Source organism: Miscanthus floridulus, chromosome 6 (genome assembly GCF_019320115.1).
Source record: "Miscanthus floridulus cultivar M001 chromosome 6, ASM1932011v1, whole genome shotgun sequence".
NCBI classification, from domain to species: domain Eukaryota; kingdom Viridiplantae; phylum Streptophyta; class Magnoliopsida; order Poales; family Poaceae; genus Miscanthus; species Miscanthus floridulus.
In genome coordinates this window covers 39,774,514-39,792,029 of record NC_089585.1, presented here as the reverse complement: position 1 = coordinate 39,792,029, position 17,516 = coordinate 39,774,514, and the positions used below count along the sequence as shown (strand labels likewise).

General features: G+C 42.3%; 1 protein-coding gene across 3 annotated transcripts; it reads left to right on the top strand.

The window, feature by feature from the left end:
• Positions 1 to 10,139: 10,139 nt before the first annotated feature.
• LOC136458118 (transcription factor PHYTOCHROME INTERACTING FACTOR-LIKE 15-like) lies at positions 10,140 to 13,472 on the top strand. 3 transcript variants are annotated; one of them, XM_066458114.1, is made up of 8 exons: positions 10,140 to 10,465; positions 10,563 to 11,547; positions 11,634 to 11,726; positions 11,822 to 11,887; positions 11,988 to 12,053; positions 12,282 to 12,767; positions 12,860 to 12,992; positions 13,088 to 13,469. In XM_066458114.1, coding segments are annotated over exons 1-7 (1,812 nt in total). In that variant the 5' UTR covers positions 10,140 to 10,463; the 3' UTR covers positions 12,974 to 12,992; positions 13,088 to 13,469. The 3 variants fall into 3 exon arrangements, with proteins under 3 accessions (XP_066314211.1, XP_066314212.1, XP_066314209.1); XM_066458115.1 differs by lacking the exon at positions 12,860 to 12,992; XM_066458112.1 differs by lacking the exon at positions 10,140 to 10,465 and having other exon boundaries at positions 10,546 to 11,547; positions 13,088 to 13,472.
• The last annotated feature ends 4,044 nt before the right edge of the window (positions 13,473 to 17,516 follow it).

The following is a 17,516-nucleotide window of genomic DNA, read 5'->3' as shown; positions in this document are numbered from 1 at the left end:
CGGTGTTTCGAGTAAACACCAACTAGTAAATTTGTATTTGTTGCGCGTTAGGCCTAAATAGTGTGCTAAAGGACACAAGGTTTATACTGGTTTGGGCAGAATATGTTGCTACTCATATTATTAGCACTGAAAAAGGTTCGTAGTAGGGGGTACAAACGATCGAGAGAGGTACAGGTCCCAAGTCTCTGATGAAAAGGTCGAAAGGGCGCTGAGAGCTTGGTTACTGCTCAGCTGTGTGTGTGATATGTGTCGAATTGATCCGTCCCCTTAGTGGGGTGCCCTGCCCTCCCTTTTATAGACCAAGGGGGAGCAGGGATTACAAATGAGAAAGAGAAAAAAATCAGAGGTAGACAAGGTTCCTCGAAGGTGCCGGGTTTTTCTTTTCCCTTAGCCTGCTCTGCTGACAAGGCAGACGGTGCTAGGGATAGCACGTTCGCTGATCCTGATAGGGCTGTGCTCTGGCTTCGTTCAGCAAGTGGTTACGTCCCATCCTACTCCGGCGGACGGTGCGGCGTGCCAGGGTGCCAAGCCGTGACCCTACGGGGAGCAGACGGGAAAATGACCAACCCTCGGGGGTCAGGCGAGACGGAGCCCAGCCCTCGGATGTCGGACGAGGCAGAGCCCTGCCCTCGGACGTCGGGCGAGACGGAGCCCTACCCTCGGACGTCGGGCGAGGCAGAGCCCGCCCTCAGACACCGGACGAGGTGGAGCCAACCCGGGACGTCGAGCGAGGCGGAGTCAGCCCTCGAACGTCGTGCGAGGCGGAACCTGCCCTCAGACGTCGGGCGAGGCGGAGCCAGCCCGGGACATCGGGCAAGGCGGAGCTAATCTTCAGTCGTTCGGACAAGAAGTGTAGCTACGTTTTTATCTGTTGGGAATCATTAACGTCTAACGATTATTAACTCCCCTTTGAGTACCCATTATTAGGTGCCGACAGTCTCTTCCTTGCAAGCGTGTCGATTTCCGGACTCCGATGCCCCGGTGGATGTTGCCGTCGATCGGGCGCCTGCATTGGCCTGGTCCACGCCCCCACCCAAGCGACCGGCCGCGGTGACTTGGTGTTTGCTGCCTTTGGCGCGGGCGGGCCCGAGCGCATCTTGGCATGCACGTGAACATCCACGCGCGGCGCGTGCCCGGCGCCACCTGCTCCAAACGAGACCTCGCCATCGATGGCCCTCCCTCCTGCAGGAGCGCGAAACGTAGCCGCCGGTCGGCGTCAGGCGATATGGTTTCGCCCTGGCGGGATTCGACGGATCGCGCGGCCAGCTGACTGCCGACAACCCGCATTGGCTAGCTACCGCGCAAGGAAGCAGAGATGCCCCGGGTTCGTGAGGTGAGGGCGTGAGGCGATGCCGCCGTACGAGCGGTCGCCGTCCGGCGGCTCGACGCAGCAGCTAGCGCGCTGTCGAACGACCTGCGTCCTCGATCGACATCGCGCACCTTCGCTGTAAGCTCCACCACCTGTATTGAGTTATCATTATTCGTTAGTAGGCCTCAGGCCTCAGGCCTCAGCCGTGTGTGGATCAACCGTACCGGACTAACCTGTGCCCGTGGGGCTTCTGATCTGGTGAATCCATTCCATCCCGACCCCGAGAGCCAGGTGGCCGCCGGCTATACCTTAATTTGCTTGGACATGAACAGTCCAACGACGCTTCAGTTAGGGCCTTTGCCTTTCACAAAAAGGGCAGGTTACCTTGAAGCCACTTGAATACTTGATGCTCTAAGAACATAATGAGAAGTGGCTGTTCAATTCGTTCCTAGCTCATCATATTTGCAAGTGGGAAGAAACCCATGGATCGGAGCTAGCTGAATCACACATACAAAAGGGTCACCTTCTTGGATCATGTTGCGACATGCAAATATATAGTTGCATGGATGATCAACACACACGACATATTAACTTTTGTCTTGCACAATTCAAGTCAATATACATATCTTTTGTGACGTTTGACATAGACCGGCGGTCATGTATACATTCATGCATGACAACTAGGCTAAGAGCCATAGATATGGTGGTACACCATACGTTTTGTCTAGATCTCAAAGTCTAGCTGATGTGATAGACATATATGTACATGTCACACAAATATATAGCACATAGAAGAGAAGAATCTAATAAGGCAATAATGTCTTATACCCCTAGGAGAATGACCTAAAGGGCCTGTTCGGCAGGACTGAAAAATACTGTTCCGGCTGATTGTTGTGAGAGAAAAATACTGTTCTGGCAGAACGTGAACAGTGATTTCGTGAGTGCTGGAACAAGCCAGCCGAACAAGCTCAAAGTAGTTTACTTGAATTTTGTCAAATATACTAAATGAAAGAAAGTTAAAGACCTATCACTATCCTCAACTATTCGGTATATTGACTTACCACCAATACAACATTTAAACAAATTTAACCCCCCCCCCCCCCCCCTACAAATTTTGTGGCTTTTGTTTATGCTCATGCAAGTTGTGTTTTATGGGTTCAAATTTCATGGTGATGATAATTGACATCATAATCTATGTTACAAAGTATTACAAAAGTTTCCTTGGATTGCAACTGTCAAATACTAGTACAACCCATGAGATATGAATATGCATGAATAACATAATGGTTTTTTTTCTATAAAGTATTTTCCTAACATAGAGATGATATCAATTGTCACCTTACAAAATTCGTACTTAAAGTTATACAGGAAGAAATGGAAACAATTAGTTTAAATAGTTTGAAACAATAAAGTGAGTCAAAACTTTGTAAGGAGGTTGAATGAAATGAATGAATTGAGGCAATAAAGTTGAATTTATCCAAACAAAAAGATAGTTTCGAAAATATAGAATGACTTTGTTCAAACCTATGACAATGTCTTTGTATCGAGTCATGTTTATGATCCTTGTTTCTTACACTTATCTAACTAACATGGTGCTTCTTCGATTCTTATTACAAATTGGTATTACTTCATGTAACTCGATACAACATTTGCTCCCCACCCCCCTCAAAAAAACAACAACACAAACACGAAATATATTAGCACAATATCATAGTCTAAGTCCATTTTAACTACCAAGTCAATAAACCCACAATGCGGTATCTATTGTGTGAATGAAAGATGCATCCTGATTTTATTTTTCAGACCACTAAAGTACAGATAAAGTATTTTAGGTACTGTAAATCGATGAGCAAACAACAAAGCAACAAGTGGACACGTGTTGCCTATCCGTAGTCCAATAGAAGCATAAATCAAAAGGATACTCAGGATTGAATGGAATAAAGGGGAACCCGCATAAGATGGACAAAGCAATCTGAACCCTGTAGCAGTGTGAGTGACTCTGCAGCAGTACAGCAACAGCTGCAGCTGAATGAGTACAGCCGATCAGGCTGAATATATATATATATATATATATATATATATATATATATATATATATATATATATATATATATATATATATATATATATATATATATATATATATATATATATAGGGAGAGGCTATTCAGTAGCCGGCTACAAAATAAGTTATTCTGTAGCCACTTTCATTTACTATAATTTTATATACTAATTTACTATAATGTCAATACATATTTACGATAGTTGGGTTACTATAACACATGGGGATATTTACCATAACGTTATATTAAACCACTTAGTAAGGAGTTACTATAATCTCGTAAATTAACATAGTAATTATCATAACTCAAAAGTGGCTACAGAATAAGTTATTCTGTAGCCAGCTACAGGATAGTAGTTCTAATATATATATATATATATATATATATATATATATATATATATATATATATATATAGTAGCCGGCTACAAAATAAGTTATTCTGTAGCCATCTTCATTTACGATAATTTTATGTACTAATTTACAATAATATCAATACATATTTACGATAGTTAAGTTACTATAACACATGGGGATATTTACCATAATATTATAGTAAACCGGTTAGTAATAAGTTACTATAATAATCTTGTAAATTAACATAATAATTATCGTAACTCAAAGTGGCTACAGAATAAGTTATTTTGTAGCCAGCTACAAGATAGTAGTTCTATATAAGGCTATTCTGCAGCTGGCCACAGAATAACTTATTCTATAGCCACCTTGTTTTACGATAATGTTTGTACCAATTTACGATAATGACAATACACATTTACGATACATATGTTACTATAATTTAAGATAATACTTACCATAATGTTATAGTAAATCATTTAGGAGAGAGTTGTCGTAATCTCGTAAATTAGTATAGTAATTATCATAATTCAAAGTGACCACAGAATAACTTATTCTGCGGCCAACTACAGAATAGTACGCGTATATATATATATATATATATATATATATATATATATATATATATATATATATATATATATATATATATGGAACTACTATCCTGTAGCTGGCTGCAGAATAACTTATTCTGTAGCCACTTTGAGTTACGATAATTACTATGTTAATTTACGAGATTATAGTAACTCCTTACTAAGTTGTTTAATATAACGTTATGGTAAATATCCCCATGTGTTATAGTAACCCAACTATCGTAAATATGTATTGACATTATCGTAAATAAGTATATAAAATTATAGTAAATGGAGGTGGCTACAGAATAACTTATTTTGTAGCCGGCTACTGAATAGCCTCTCCCTATATATATATATATATATATATATATATATATATATATATATATATATATATATATATATATATATATATATATATATCATGAAAGAGAGTTTTAGAAAGACGATAGAGATGTAGTACTCAAGGATAACTGTTAGAAAGCGAAAGACATGCAGAACTGTAACGCTTATGTTATTGTGCTAAAGGCTCTCTGGAGTGCTAAAGGCTATAGTATTCTAATTAACTTTCTTTTGGAAAAAAAAAACTGGAGCACTTTATGTTTATTTGTGTTTGAAATTAGAACCCAAATATAAGAAATGACACAAGTAGATTCAACTGAAAAGGCTATTTTGTATTATGATGTTTTTGCAGTTTACACCAGTATATATTATATTATGATAAAAATCAGTGGTTATTTTCTCAAAAATAAAGAACAGTGGTCATAGTTCTTGATATGAAGACAAAAGGAATCTATAGTAATTATGAAATAAATACATGTATAACTATTGGTGCTTTTAGTATGAAATCTCTTTTTGCGTATTAAGATCGCACTTACAATTTATTCATTCTTCATTCACGAAAGACCGAAACTTGAAGCTCTGTTAGGTAGAAAACAAGGCAACAACCCCTACAATGATCGTCGTACACTGCTGTCATACATAAAACAAATTTACAATAAATATCACATACTTCGTCTAAGTTTAGTAAAAATTAGTATGGTCAATCCAGATACCTTTTTGGTTGCTTTTCTAAATAAAGGATAAAACTTCGACTACATGCATCCCATGGATCTTCCTGCAGTGTTCTGTATGGAGGGAGTATTGCGGATGAGAGAAAAGGTTGCGTATTCATCGAAATACATATTAGGAGATAAAAAAGAGATCTCTATACCATCTGCGGGTAGTAAAGGCTGAAACTTTGCTTCCTTATCTAAAGAAAAAGATATGCATTGAAGTAGCACATATACAAGAGATATATCAAGAAATTTCGTCATTTTTAGATATTATTAAAACACGAGTAAACCATCTGCACATATCTGCTAAGTACACCATCAGTATTCACCTGTTGCTTATGTGGTAACATTGTATCGAATATTATGTCAATATTCTTAGATCGTGTCCTGCCGTACCAACCAAAGATCCATTGTAATATAATTCGACAAGTTAAAGGTGCGCGCAGATAAGAACAACGTTTCTGAGTCGAAGAACAGGCACATGAACGGTTGGTCCAGAGACGACGACCGCATATCTCGGGCCTGTTCGGCAGGACTGAAAAATACTGTTCCGACTGATTGTTGTGAGAGAAAAATACTGTTCTAGCAGAACGTAAACAGTGATTTCGTGAGGTGGCTGACCAGCCAGCCGAACACTGCCCTCGTTTTTGAGAAACGGTTCATGCAGTGCTTATAGTAGCCACAGTTCTTTTCAACGTATGAAATCAGATTATTATTCCCAGCACAATTCCAAGAGATTGTTCATTCACGAGTGCAAATACCATTTTTTCTAAAAAAAGAGTGTAAATACTAAATACCCTTTGTCGGGTCAATCCGTCGACTTGTAGTTAACCAAAATTTTTCCTCTATGAGAGTACATGAGTAGCTAAGGTAGAACTAATAGTTTGTTTGTGCTGTCGTGTGAAAATCTTCTCTGATGCTTACAGCAACCTACTAAACAGATGCATATACAACTGTCTCTGTTAAAAGCAAGTATAATAGCAGGCTGTAAGCCGACTAAATACTGAGGTGGAGGAGAGAGGAGAGGAGAGAGAGGAGAAGCGGGCTGTAAGTTTACAGCTAGCTTGGGCACAAGAACCAAGAAAGTCTGTGAGAGGGACAAGTGGGCCATGTATTAACTATAAAGAGACAACTGCTATATGAGTGAGCTGAGAGAAGGCTACAAGGAACCTTACCGCCAGCAAACCGGCTGTATTATTAGCCTTGCTCTAAATATAAGCAGTAGCTCACCAATATTATATAAAAAAAACATAGTACGCTCATGAGTCATCATGCATACATGGTTGCCCGAATTCTAATGCAACGGATCCGTCTCCGAATAGAGAACAGGCTAGTCGACAGAAGCACGCCCATACTCCCTATAGCTCAACATGCCATATGTTGATGCGCCAAACACTGAAACACTCCTCGTGCCCGGCTCCCAACAAAATCACCGAGGGATGGAGATCCCGTGCCTGCTTTTGCAATACCGCCACAGAAAGATAAAAGTTTCTTTCATTTAGGGCGTTCTCAAAAGGATAGCAGTTAGCTTATACATGTCATATTATGGCCACTTCATTACGTGAATATCATATGTAAATGATTTTTTATTCTACATCTTCTGTCCTTTCTCTCTCATTTTTTATGAGCAAGCCCACAAACTACCTCATTTTCTGAGCAAGATAGGTATTAAGATAAGAGATAATCTCTTCTCTTTTTCACCTTCTCTCTTCTACATCAGAAAAGTGCTGACATAGATTTCTATGAGCTAGTTGAAGTGACACTGTTGGGACGCCCTTAAGGCCGTCCTAATGCTAAAAACTACATTTAGTTTCTATACCTATTAAATTTCCATAGAAACTACACGTAGAAATCATAATCCCAATATATAATTTTTATAGAATAATTTTTTATCCAATCACATGCATTCTCTCTTCATTATCTATCAATCACATCCATTTATGTTTTGGTTCTCGTAGAAACATGGTTTCTAACTTAGACCCGGTTTCTATGATTTTACTCTCTCTCTCTCTTCAATAACTACCTTGCCACATCAGTAAAACGCTTGAATGACAGTACAATTAATGTCTATAGAAACTAGCCCCGTTCGCTGGTCTGAAACTTGACTGAAACTGGCTGAAAAATACTGTTCCGGCTAAATTGTTGTGAGAGAAGAATACTGTTTTGGTCGAAGAAAAGAAGCCAAACAAACCGAATATGAGATAAGCCAAACGGGACCATAATGGTTTCTGTACTGAGAGTGCCCTTAGCACCGCTGATCAGGTAGCAACTGGCAGATTAATTAAGCCACAGAAATGTCAAACCATGCATTAGTCCTCGCGCTCCTTTCCTTCAGCAGGGCCAATGATTAGCTGTGGCATATAGTACTGGTAAGTGTGTGGCGCGAGGGAGCAGCTTTCGCACGCTTTGGCTCTGTTTCCTTAAACTCATCGGTAGTACAGTTTCAGCGATTACTCCTAACAAATCAACGTCAACATGAACGTCAGCCGTTTTTCTGACCAGTAGCCGCGCACGCACCTTTCTTTATCAGTGGAGGCTAGGCTCGGCGAGCACTATCGTCATCATAATCGGTCGCACAGCCGCACAGGAGTACACACATCTGGGCTGGGTCCGCTATAAGACTGTCTCTAATAACAACCGCGATCCAAAATACAAGACATATTCGTCCTTTGAGTAGCGCTACAGGCAAATGATTCAATATATATTTTTTATCTTCTCTAACAACAAGACATAAAGACAACCCTTTCTGTAAATGAATCTCTAGAAGAGAGGATACTTAGATTTAGATTATGCCTCCTCTAGGACTCATTTTAAGTTTGAGTTCCGCAACAAGGCTCCTGCTGGAGAGAGCCTGGTCAAAGCGGCTTTGCCTTCCTTCAGCTAGTTCCCTTTCTTTTCTGCCTCTCGCAGTCTTGTTGCTTCTGCTTTGGCAGCAGCAAGGCCACTTTTGGCTTTGCAGAAGCTGAGTTCCTGCCATGTATCGCTGGGACTGCAGTGAAGTTGCATGCCCATAGATCGATCAGTATCAGCAAGTACATGTACACTTTGGTGCAGTTGCCTGCGCAGGCTGTCAACTGCAGCAGGGCAGCACGAGCTGAAGCAGTGTTCCCCGCTGCTCATCATTCATTTGATGGTCCCCGCATCCCCTGATCACCCAATCATTTAGATCTAGCTGTGCAAGAAATAGTGCGAGCTAGAACCTCCAGGAGCTACTTCTACTAACGAACGATGGATTGGATTCGTGCTACTGCGGATGAAGTAGGTAGATTTCATCATGTCTAAGACACCATATAAATTCATTCTGCACCCTGATATATCTTTCTTACCGCTAGTAATAATAATACTAGTAAGTAAACAAACAAGCTAATAAATATTGTAGTCAAGCTACAATAAAGATGCCAGGTCCTTATAAAAAAATAGAACAAATAAAGACGCTAGGTCAACTAACTACTCCATCCGTTCACAGAAGAATATAATTATAGGATCCGTATTGGTCAAACTCGTTCAACTTTGACCAATCTTGCAGTAAATAGTATTACCATTCATGCCTCCAAATAAATTTACTATAAAATATATTCTATAACTAATCTAATGATACTTATTTTGTATCATAAATGCCAGTACTTTTTTATATAAATTTAGTTAAAATTTAAACTGTTGATTTATCGAAAAACGAGAATTGCATTCTTTTTTATAGAGAGTATATGAATCCTTAGGTTAGTCAGGTCTTGTTTAGATTGAGGTTAGGAATCAGTATTTAGCACTGTAGCACTTTCATTTGTATTTGACAATTATTGTCCAATCATGGTCTAACTAGGCTCAAAAGATCCGTCTCATAATTTACAATCAAACTGTGTAATTAGTTATTTTTTTATTTACATTTAATACTCCATACATATGTCTAAAGATTTGATGTGATGAAGAAAGAATGAAAAAACTTACGATCTAAACAAGCCCTCGGTCAATAATAATCAGTAACAAAGGTTATTGCTAGTAGGTACTAGTAGCCACAGAGCATAGTATTGAACTAGTATGGGCGTATGGCAGTGGCAGCCAACTGCGCCTAGAAAATAATTGCCGTTGCACCCAACTCTTAACTAGGACGAGAGAGGAGCATAAATCCAAGAGAGGAAGAGTACAATGAAGATACGGTGGGAAGCACAGTGGACGGATACACACGTACTACCTTTGGGGCGGGCCGGTACAGAGCACCGCCTAGGCCGCTGTTGCACATTGCCCGACTTATCTGGTTGTCCATTTCCATGCAGGTCCCCCACCTTCACCCCGTTGGTTTGGATTTATCTGGCTTCTAGGGGGTCTTTGGTTCCTACAGGAAAATTTTAGTCCCTGTCCCATCGAATGTTTAGACACATGTATGAAGTATTAAATATAGACGAAAAAAATAACTAATTGCATAGATTGTGGCTAATTTGCGAGACGAATTTTTTAAGCCTAATTAGTCCATGATTTGACAATGTTGTGCTACAGTAAATATGTGCTAATGACGAATTAATTAGGCTTAATGAATTCGTCTCGTAAATTAGTCTCCATCTGTGTAATTAGTTTTATAATTAACTCATATTTAGTTCTCCTAAATAGCATCCAAACATTCGATGTGACATAGACTAAAATTTAGTCTAGGAAACCAAACACCTCCTAAGTAGTATTTTTTCAACGAACGGATAATATTTTTCTCTCTCACTAAATTAATTTATAGTATTTTTAATCATGATTTATCAGTCAAACACAGCCTAAATAAACAGGCTTTAGCACTCCCGCAGGGCAACAGTGCAGCCGCCCTCCCGCTCGCTGTTAACTACCCCTTCTCTACCAAGACCGATAGAGGGCGAGAGCTCCCAACCTTCCTCCGATCCTGTAGCCAAGACACCTAAGGCTGAGCTTCTGAGGAACAAGCAGCAGCAGCAGAAGCAAATCCATTAGCCGTCGCGTTCGATCAACAGCGAAACCTGCTGTTGCGTGTTGCACCGAGCCACCGATCGACGTCTGTTCCCAGTTGTTTGCTCACCTTCATCAAGCGTGTCCTGCTGTCGTCCTCTCCCGCTTGCCGCGGGCTCTTCGCGCTCATCCACCAAGCTCCCCGCGCCGAGATGTGAGCGATCCCATTTCATTCAAGCTGAAGCTTGTCTATTGATCGGTTCTTGCTTCCTTAATACAGCGCTGATTGCATGCATGTGCGCGTGGTGCAGGTCCGACAGCAACGAGTTTGCCGAGCTGCTATGGGAGAACGGGCAGGCGGTGGTGCACGGGAGGAGGAAGCAGCCCCAGGCCGCCTTCCCGCCCTTCACTCGCGGAGCTGCCAGCAGCAGCAGAGCTCAAGAAAAGCAGCCAGGTACCGACCCAGTGGCGCTGTTGAAGACGGGAGGCCTCTTTGGCGACTTCTCTTCCGGCCTAGACGCCACCCGTGACAACGGTGATCTTGATGACAGCGTACCCTGGATCCACTACCCCATCGTCGAAGAAGACAGCGCCGCACCTGCCCTCGCAGAGAGCTACAGCCCAGATTTCTTCTCGGAGCTCCATGCAGCGGCAGTTGCAGCGGCGGCGGCGGCGACGAACCTCAGCGCTCTGCCACCACCAGTCCAGCACACCGGCAACAACAGAAGCACCCCGGTAGCCACCACCAGCAGAGGACCAGAACCCTCAAAGGAAACCCACCGCATACCAGTACCAGGTCCAGCCAGCAGGCCTGAGCCACAAGCTGAGTTCGCGGCCACCAGGAAACATCGGCCGGAGAGCGGCGGAGAGGGCTTGATGAATTTCTCCCTCTTCTCTAGGCCAGCAGCCATGGCGCGAGCAAGCCTGCAGAGGCCACCACAGACAGGCACAGACAAGGCGTCCAATGTCACCACGAGCACCCGAGCGGAGCCGACGGTTCTACAGTCGGCCAGTGGACCAAGAACTGCCCCTGTGTTCACGGACCAGAGGACGCCGTGGTCACAATCCAAGGAGGTGCGGTTTTCACGCGCAGCAGCACCGACGGCTGGTAACCTGCAGCAAGAGATGCCCCGGGAGATGACTCCGCAGAAAAAAGTTGAGACCAGGAAGGCTTCTGAGGTTGCAGTCGCTACTTCATCGGTCTGCTCCGGCAATGGTGCTGGAATAGGAAATGACGAGTCCTGGCGCCAACAAAAGAGGAAGAGTCAGGCCGAGTGTTCTGCAAGTCAAGATGATGTAAGCAGAGGATGTGAGATAGCAGTTGAGTATCTGACTGCGCACACCTTGTACTGCTAATAATTAATAAAACTGGTTTTCTTCAGGATCTTGATGATGAGTCCGGTGGGATGCGAAGATCAGGCAGCAGAGCTACGAAGCGCGGCCGCACCGCGGAGGTGCACAATTTGTCCGAAAGGGTAAGCATGCAATCGATCTCCGTACAGGCTCATTCCTGACTCTCAAGCTCGAGCTGCAATTGAACTGATCGCATTGTAATGCAACAAACCTGCAGAGGAGAAGGGACAGGATCAATGAAAAAATGCGCGCCCTCCAAGAGCTCATCCCCAACTGCAACAAGGTATGGCAATCCATTTCTATCATCTTTACTTCCTTATCCACCACTTGAATCCGAAGGCATTTGGTAAACTGGTAGCAACAGATGTATCATCTTTTTGCAGATTGACAAAGCCTCCATGCTGGATGAAGCGATTGAGTACCTCAAAACCCTCCAGCTTCAAGTTCAGGTACATTAAAACCAAGTAAGGCCTTGTTTGGATGTGCATATATTTGTCTCAATCCATATGTGTTGGAGTGAAATTAAACTAAGTTCCATGCCAATCCACTCCAACACATATGGATTGAAATGGATACATGTCCATCAAACAGGGCCTAATTCGAAATGTAGCATGATTCTTTCATATAAATGCAAACATAAATGCACTGACAAGATGGTGGTTATCTTTGACACACAGATGATGTCCATGGGAAGTGGACTGTGCATTCCTCCCATGCTGCTGCCACCAACCATGCAGCACTTGCAAATTCCTCCAATTGCTCATTTCCCTCATCTCGGCATGGGATTGGATTATGGGATGGGTGTCCTCGATATGAACAGCACAGCAGCGGTTCCATTTCCGCCCATGCCTGGTGCTCACTTCCCTTGTTCAATGATCCCAGGCACGCCACCACAAGGTCTTGGAATGCCTGGCAGAAACACGATGCCGATGTTTGGAGTCCCAGGGCAACCAATCCATCCCTCAGCATCTAGCATACAGCCATTCCCATCTTTGGCGGGTCTTCCTGTTTGGCCAAACCCGGCACCTCAAGTTTCAGCCGTCATGCCTAACATGGTGCAGGAGCAACAGCACGGCATAGCGACTCAGCAGCAGCAGAGCCTGAATAATGAAGCTCAACAGGGAGCAAATACAGGAGATCCTCAATTGCAGACTATCGTGCAGGTAGCATTTCACAAATAGTATAAAAGTAGATGAAAAGATCTTCACCAATTCTTGTCTGGATCTCTTATATCCAAATTTCACAATGATTCCAGGCTGAGAACCAGCATTTTAGTGTGCCCTCTTCAGCACAAACCGAAAGCAATCAGTTTTTGGATGGTGGTGGCAACAGGACTCATACTGCAGGGAGAAATGAAGCTGAAACATAAAAACAGTCAGCAAGTGCGAGTGTGTGACCTGACTCAATGCTAAACTTGACACAAATCATGGAATTTTGCACAACATTCTTATACTAATAGAGAACACGGCTGATGATTTTTCAGGTCTCGACTAACAAGCTGCAGATGTGAATATCAGCACCAACTCATCCTGGACGAGCTTAACGAGTTTCAAGATCCACGAAGCAGATCTATCACTTGAAAAGAGTCCAATCAATCAAGACAGATTTGGTGGCAGGATGTCTAGCTTTAGCGAGCTAAGATGCTCCAAAGCTTTGTGTAAAATGTAGGTGGTACATGGAACCTCAACAACAACAACAAAGCCTTTAAATCCAAAACGAGTTGGTATAGGTTAGAGTTGAAACCCAGCAGAAGCAATTAAGGTTCAGACACGTGAATAGTTATTTTTCAAGCACTCCTATCTAAGGCTAAGTCTTTGGGTATATTACATCATTTCAAGTCTTCTTTTATTGTCTCTACCCAAGTCAACTTCGATCTTCCTCTGCCTCTCTTCACGTTACTATCCTGGCTTAGGAATTTCACTACGCACCGGTGCCTCTGATGGTCTCCGTTGAACATGTCCAAACCATCTCAGCCGGTGTTGGACAAGCTTTTTTTTAATTGGTGCTACCCCTAATCTATCACGTATATCATCGTTCCGAACTCGATCCCTTCTTGTATGACCGCAAATCCAACGCAACATACGCATTTCCGCGACACTTATCTGTTGAACATGTCGTCTTTTCATAGGCCAATATTCTGCACCATACAACATAGCAGGTCTAATCGTCGTCTTATAAAACTTGTCTTTTAGCTTTTGTGGTACCCTTTTGTCACATAGGACACCAAATGATTGGCGCCACTTCATCCACCCTGCTTTGATTCTATGTCAAACATCTTCATCAATATCCCCGTCTCTTTGTAGCATTGATCCTAAATATCGAAAGGTATCCTTCCTATGCACTACTTGACCTTCCAAACTAATATCTTTCTCCTTCCGAGTAGTAGTGCCGAAGTCATATCTTATATACTCAGTTTTAGTTCTACTGAGTCTAAAACCTTTGGACTCCAAAGTCTCCTGCCATAACTCTAGTTTCTGATTCATTCCTATCTGGCTTTCATCAACTAGCACTACATTGTCCACGAAAAGCATATACCAAGGGATGTCCCCTTGTATGTCCCTTGTGACCTCATCCATCACTAAGGCAAATAGATAAGGACTCAAAGCTGACCCTTGATGTAGTCCTATCCTAATCGGGAAGTCATCCGTGTCTCCATCACTTGTTCAAACACTAGTCACAACATTGTTGTACATGTCCTTAATGATCCCGACGTACTTCGTTAGGACTTTATATTTGTCCAAAGCCCACTACATAATATTCCTTGGTATTTTATCATAAGCCTTCTCCAAGTCAATAAAAACCATGTGTAGGTCCTTCTTCTTCTCCCTATACCGCTCCATAACTTGTCTTATTAAGAAAATGACTTCCATGGTTGACCTTTCGGGCATGAAACTAAATTGGTTCATAGAGACCTGCGTTATTGCTCTCAAGCGATGCTCGATAACTCTGCCCATAGCTTCATAGTATGGCTCATCAACTTAATTCCCCGATAATTAGTACAACTTTGAATATCCCCTTTATTCTTTTAGATTGGTACCAATATACTTCTCCTTCACTCGTCAGGCATCTTGTTCGATCGAAAAATATGGTTGAATAGCTTGATTAGCCATACTATAGCTATGTCCCTGAGGCATCTCCATACCTTGATTGGGATACCATCTGGTCCTATCGCCTTACCTCCTTTCATCCTTTTCAACGCCTCTCTGATCTCAGATTCTTGGATTCTCTGCATAAAGCGTCTATTGGTGTCATCAAAAGAGTCATCCAACTGAAAGGTTGTGTCCGTATTCTCACCATTGAACAATTTGTCAAAATACTCTTGCCATCGATGTCGGATCTCATCCTCCTTCACCAAGAGATGCTCTCTTTCATCCTTAATGTACTTAACTTGATTGAAGTCCCTTGTCTTTCTCTCATGAACCCTAGCCATCCTATATATGTCTTTCTCTCCTTCCTTTCGTACTCAAATGTTGGTAAAGATCCTCGTACATTCTACCCTTTGCCACACTTACAGCTCGCTTTGCAGTCTTCTTTGTCACCTTGTACTTATCTATGTTGTCCACACTCCTGTCATGGTACAAGCGTCTATAACATTCTTTCTTCTCCTTAATAGCCTTTTGGACTTCCTCGTTTTACCACCAAGTATCTTTAGCCTCGCCTCCACTTCCTTTAGTTACTTCACACACCTCTGAGGCCACCTTTCGAATGTTGGTTGCCATCTTCTCCCATATGTTGTTTATGTCATCTTCTTCTTTCCAAGAGCCCTCTTTGATAACCCTTTCCCTGAATACCTCTGACATCTTTCTTTTCAATTTCCACCACTTTATTCTTTCAATCTTAGCTTGTTTATCCCTATGGGCACGCACCTGAAAACGAAAGTCTACCACCAAAAGCTTATGTTGAGAAATAACACACTCCCCTAGTATCACCTTACAACCCAAGCATGCTCGTTTGTCCTTTCTTCTTGTGAGGACAAAGTCAATTCGGCTAGAGTGTTATCCGCTACTGAAGGTCACTAGATGAGATTCTCTCTTTCTAAAGAAAGTGTTGGCTATCATCAGGTCAAAAGCTACCGCGAAGTTCATAACTTCCTCCCCCTCCTGATTCCTACTACCATATCCAAAACCTCCATGATCTGCCTCGAAACCTGCGCTTGTAGTACCTACATGCCCATTAAGATCTCCTCCTATAAAAAGCTTCTCACTATTAGGTACAGCTCTAATCAGGTCATCTAAGTCTTTCTAGAGTTATCTCTTAGCACTCTCGTCGAGGCCTACTTGGGGGTATACGCACTAATTACGTTCAAGACCATATCACCAACGACAAGCTTGACTAAGATAATCCCATCTCATTGCCTTCTCACTCCCACCACACCATTCTTGAGGCTCTTATCAATCAAAACTCCTACTCTATTTCTAGTCGCGACTGTCCCTGTGTACCAAAGCTTAAAACCTGTATTGTCCACCTCCTTCGCCTTCTAACTCTTCCATTTAGTCTTTTGAACGCATAATATATTTACACGCCTCCTAGTCGCGGTATCAACTAATTCTCTTAACTTACCTGTAAGCGACCCTACATCCCTTCGCACCCGTCGACTCAGATGTGAAGACCCTTGTTCATTTTTCACTATACCCGAGCGCCGATGTAGCGCGCCACTAAGGAAGCGACGACCCGATCCTTGCTCACTTGACACCATGCTCAGATCGTGATACGGCGCGTCACCAAGGGGGTGCCGACCCGGCCCTTGTCCATTTAACACCATACCCGGGTTCCAATATGGCGCGTCGCTAAGAGGGTTACTCCCCAATAGTTTTCTTTCGGGTTTCATCTCCATTAGAATAGCTAGATTTAACGTTGACTCGCCACGCCTATCACAATCCTCCTCCTTTACCAGGGTTACAAGAAACATTTCTTGACAGCCGGTGCAGTTTTCTAGGTTGTTTTTGGCTTCACTAAAGTTTTCTTGGATCAGTATATCTTATTTTCGCAGGCATTCAGCGATCATATGCACAAAGATATCTGTCTCCGTATACTGGCTCTACTTTAACTATATCTCTTCGCAAATAATAATGAGCTAACAACTGTTCAGAGCTGCATTCTTAAGCAAATATGTAACCACATTATTCTGCAGATGTGTGCATAGGGCCAAAAGAGCACTAATATGAAAGTTTTGCAATTTCCAGCAGTGACACCATAGTTAAATATCATTTGAACAACAAGAAGCAGAAATGAATTAATTCACACAGATGATCTGTATATTTGCCCCCCCCCCCCCCCCCCCCCCCCCCCCCCCCCAAAAAAAAAAAAAAAAGAATAGAAGATGTCATCCATATGCTGGTCAGTCAGAGTATTACTTTAAAGGGTATGTAGTCTGAATTTGAACACAAGGTACTGGAGAGATGTCTTAAAAAAAGGAGCTTCTGGTGAGCGTGCAAAAAAGCTCAATCATGAATATATGTTACCTACGTTTGATTACATGTTAGCGACAGCATGTTGACTTCAATTCATCGTCACCTTTGTTAGCCCATCAGGAAACAAACGTTAAATTATTAGTCATAATACAAATCGCATATTATAATTTAACAATACTAAAATAAGTTCAGGACCCAGAGCATGCAGCAAGTACAAAGCAAGAATGAAAAGATGGGGCTAAATTTTTATCTGAAATGCTGCACTTGAATTAAAGTACGTACATATTTGGCCTAGAAAAAGAAAGCATGCATCACGGTGTACTACTAGTTCATCTGCCTGGCATTTTCAATCTTATGTTTTTCATTGCCCCACAGCATCACTCTACAGTAACTGTGTAAGAGGATAAGCTAGTTATGGTATCCAACATTATTGTATCACTTAATGGAGATACAGGATTGCTTTTCCCTACCTATTTTATTCCTGATTTGACATAACTTTGA

Excerpts from the sequence above, each read along its gene's own strand:
- LOC136458118 (XM_066458112.1), top strand. The coding sequence starts at position 10,546 with ATGTGCGCGTGGTGCAGGTCCGACAGCAACGAGTTTGCCGAGCTGCTA. Across the intron at positions 11,727-11,821 it reads TGCACAATTTGTCCGAAAGG|AGGAGAAGGGACAGGATCAA; the intron begins GTAAGCATGCAA and ends ACAAACCTGCAG. Across the intron at positions 11,888-11,987 it reads TCATCCCCAACTGCAACAAG|ATTGACAAAGCCTCCATGCT; the intron begins GTATGGCAATCC and ends ATCTTTTTGCAG.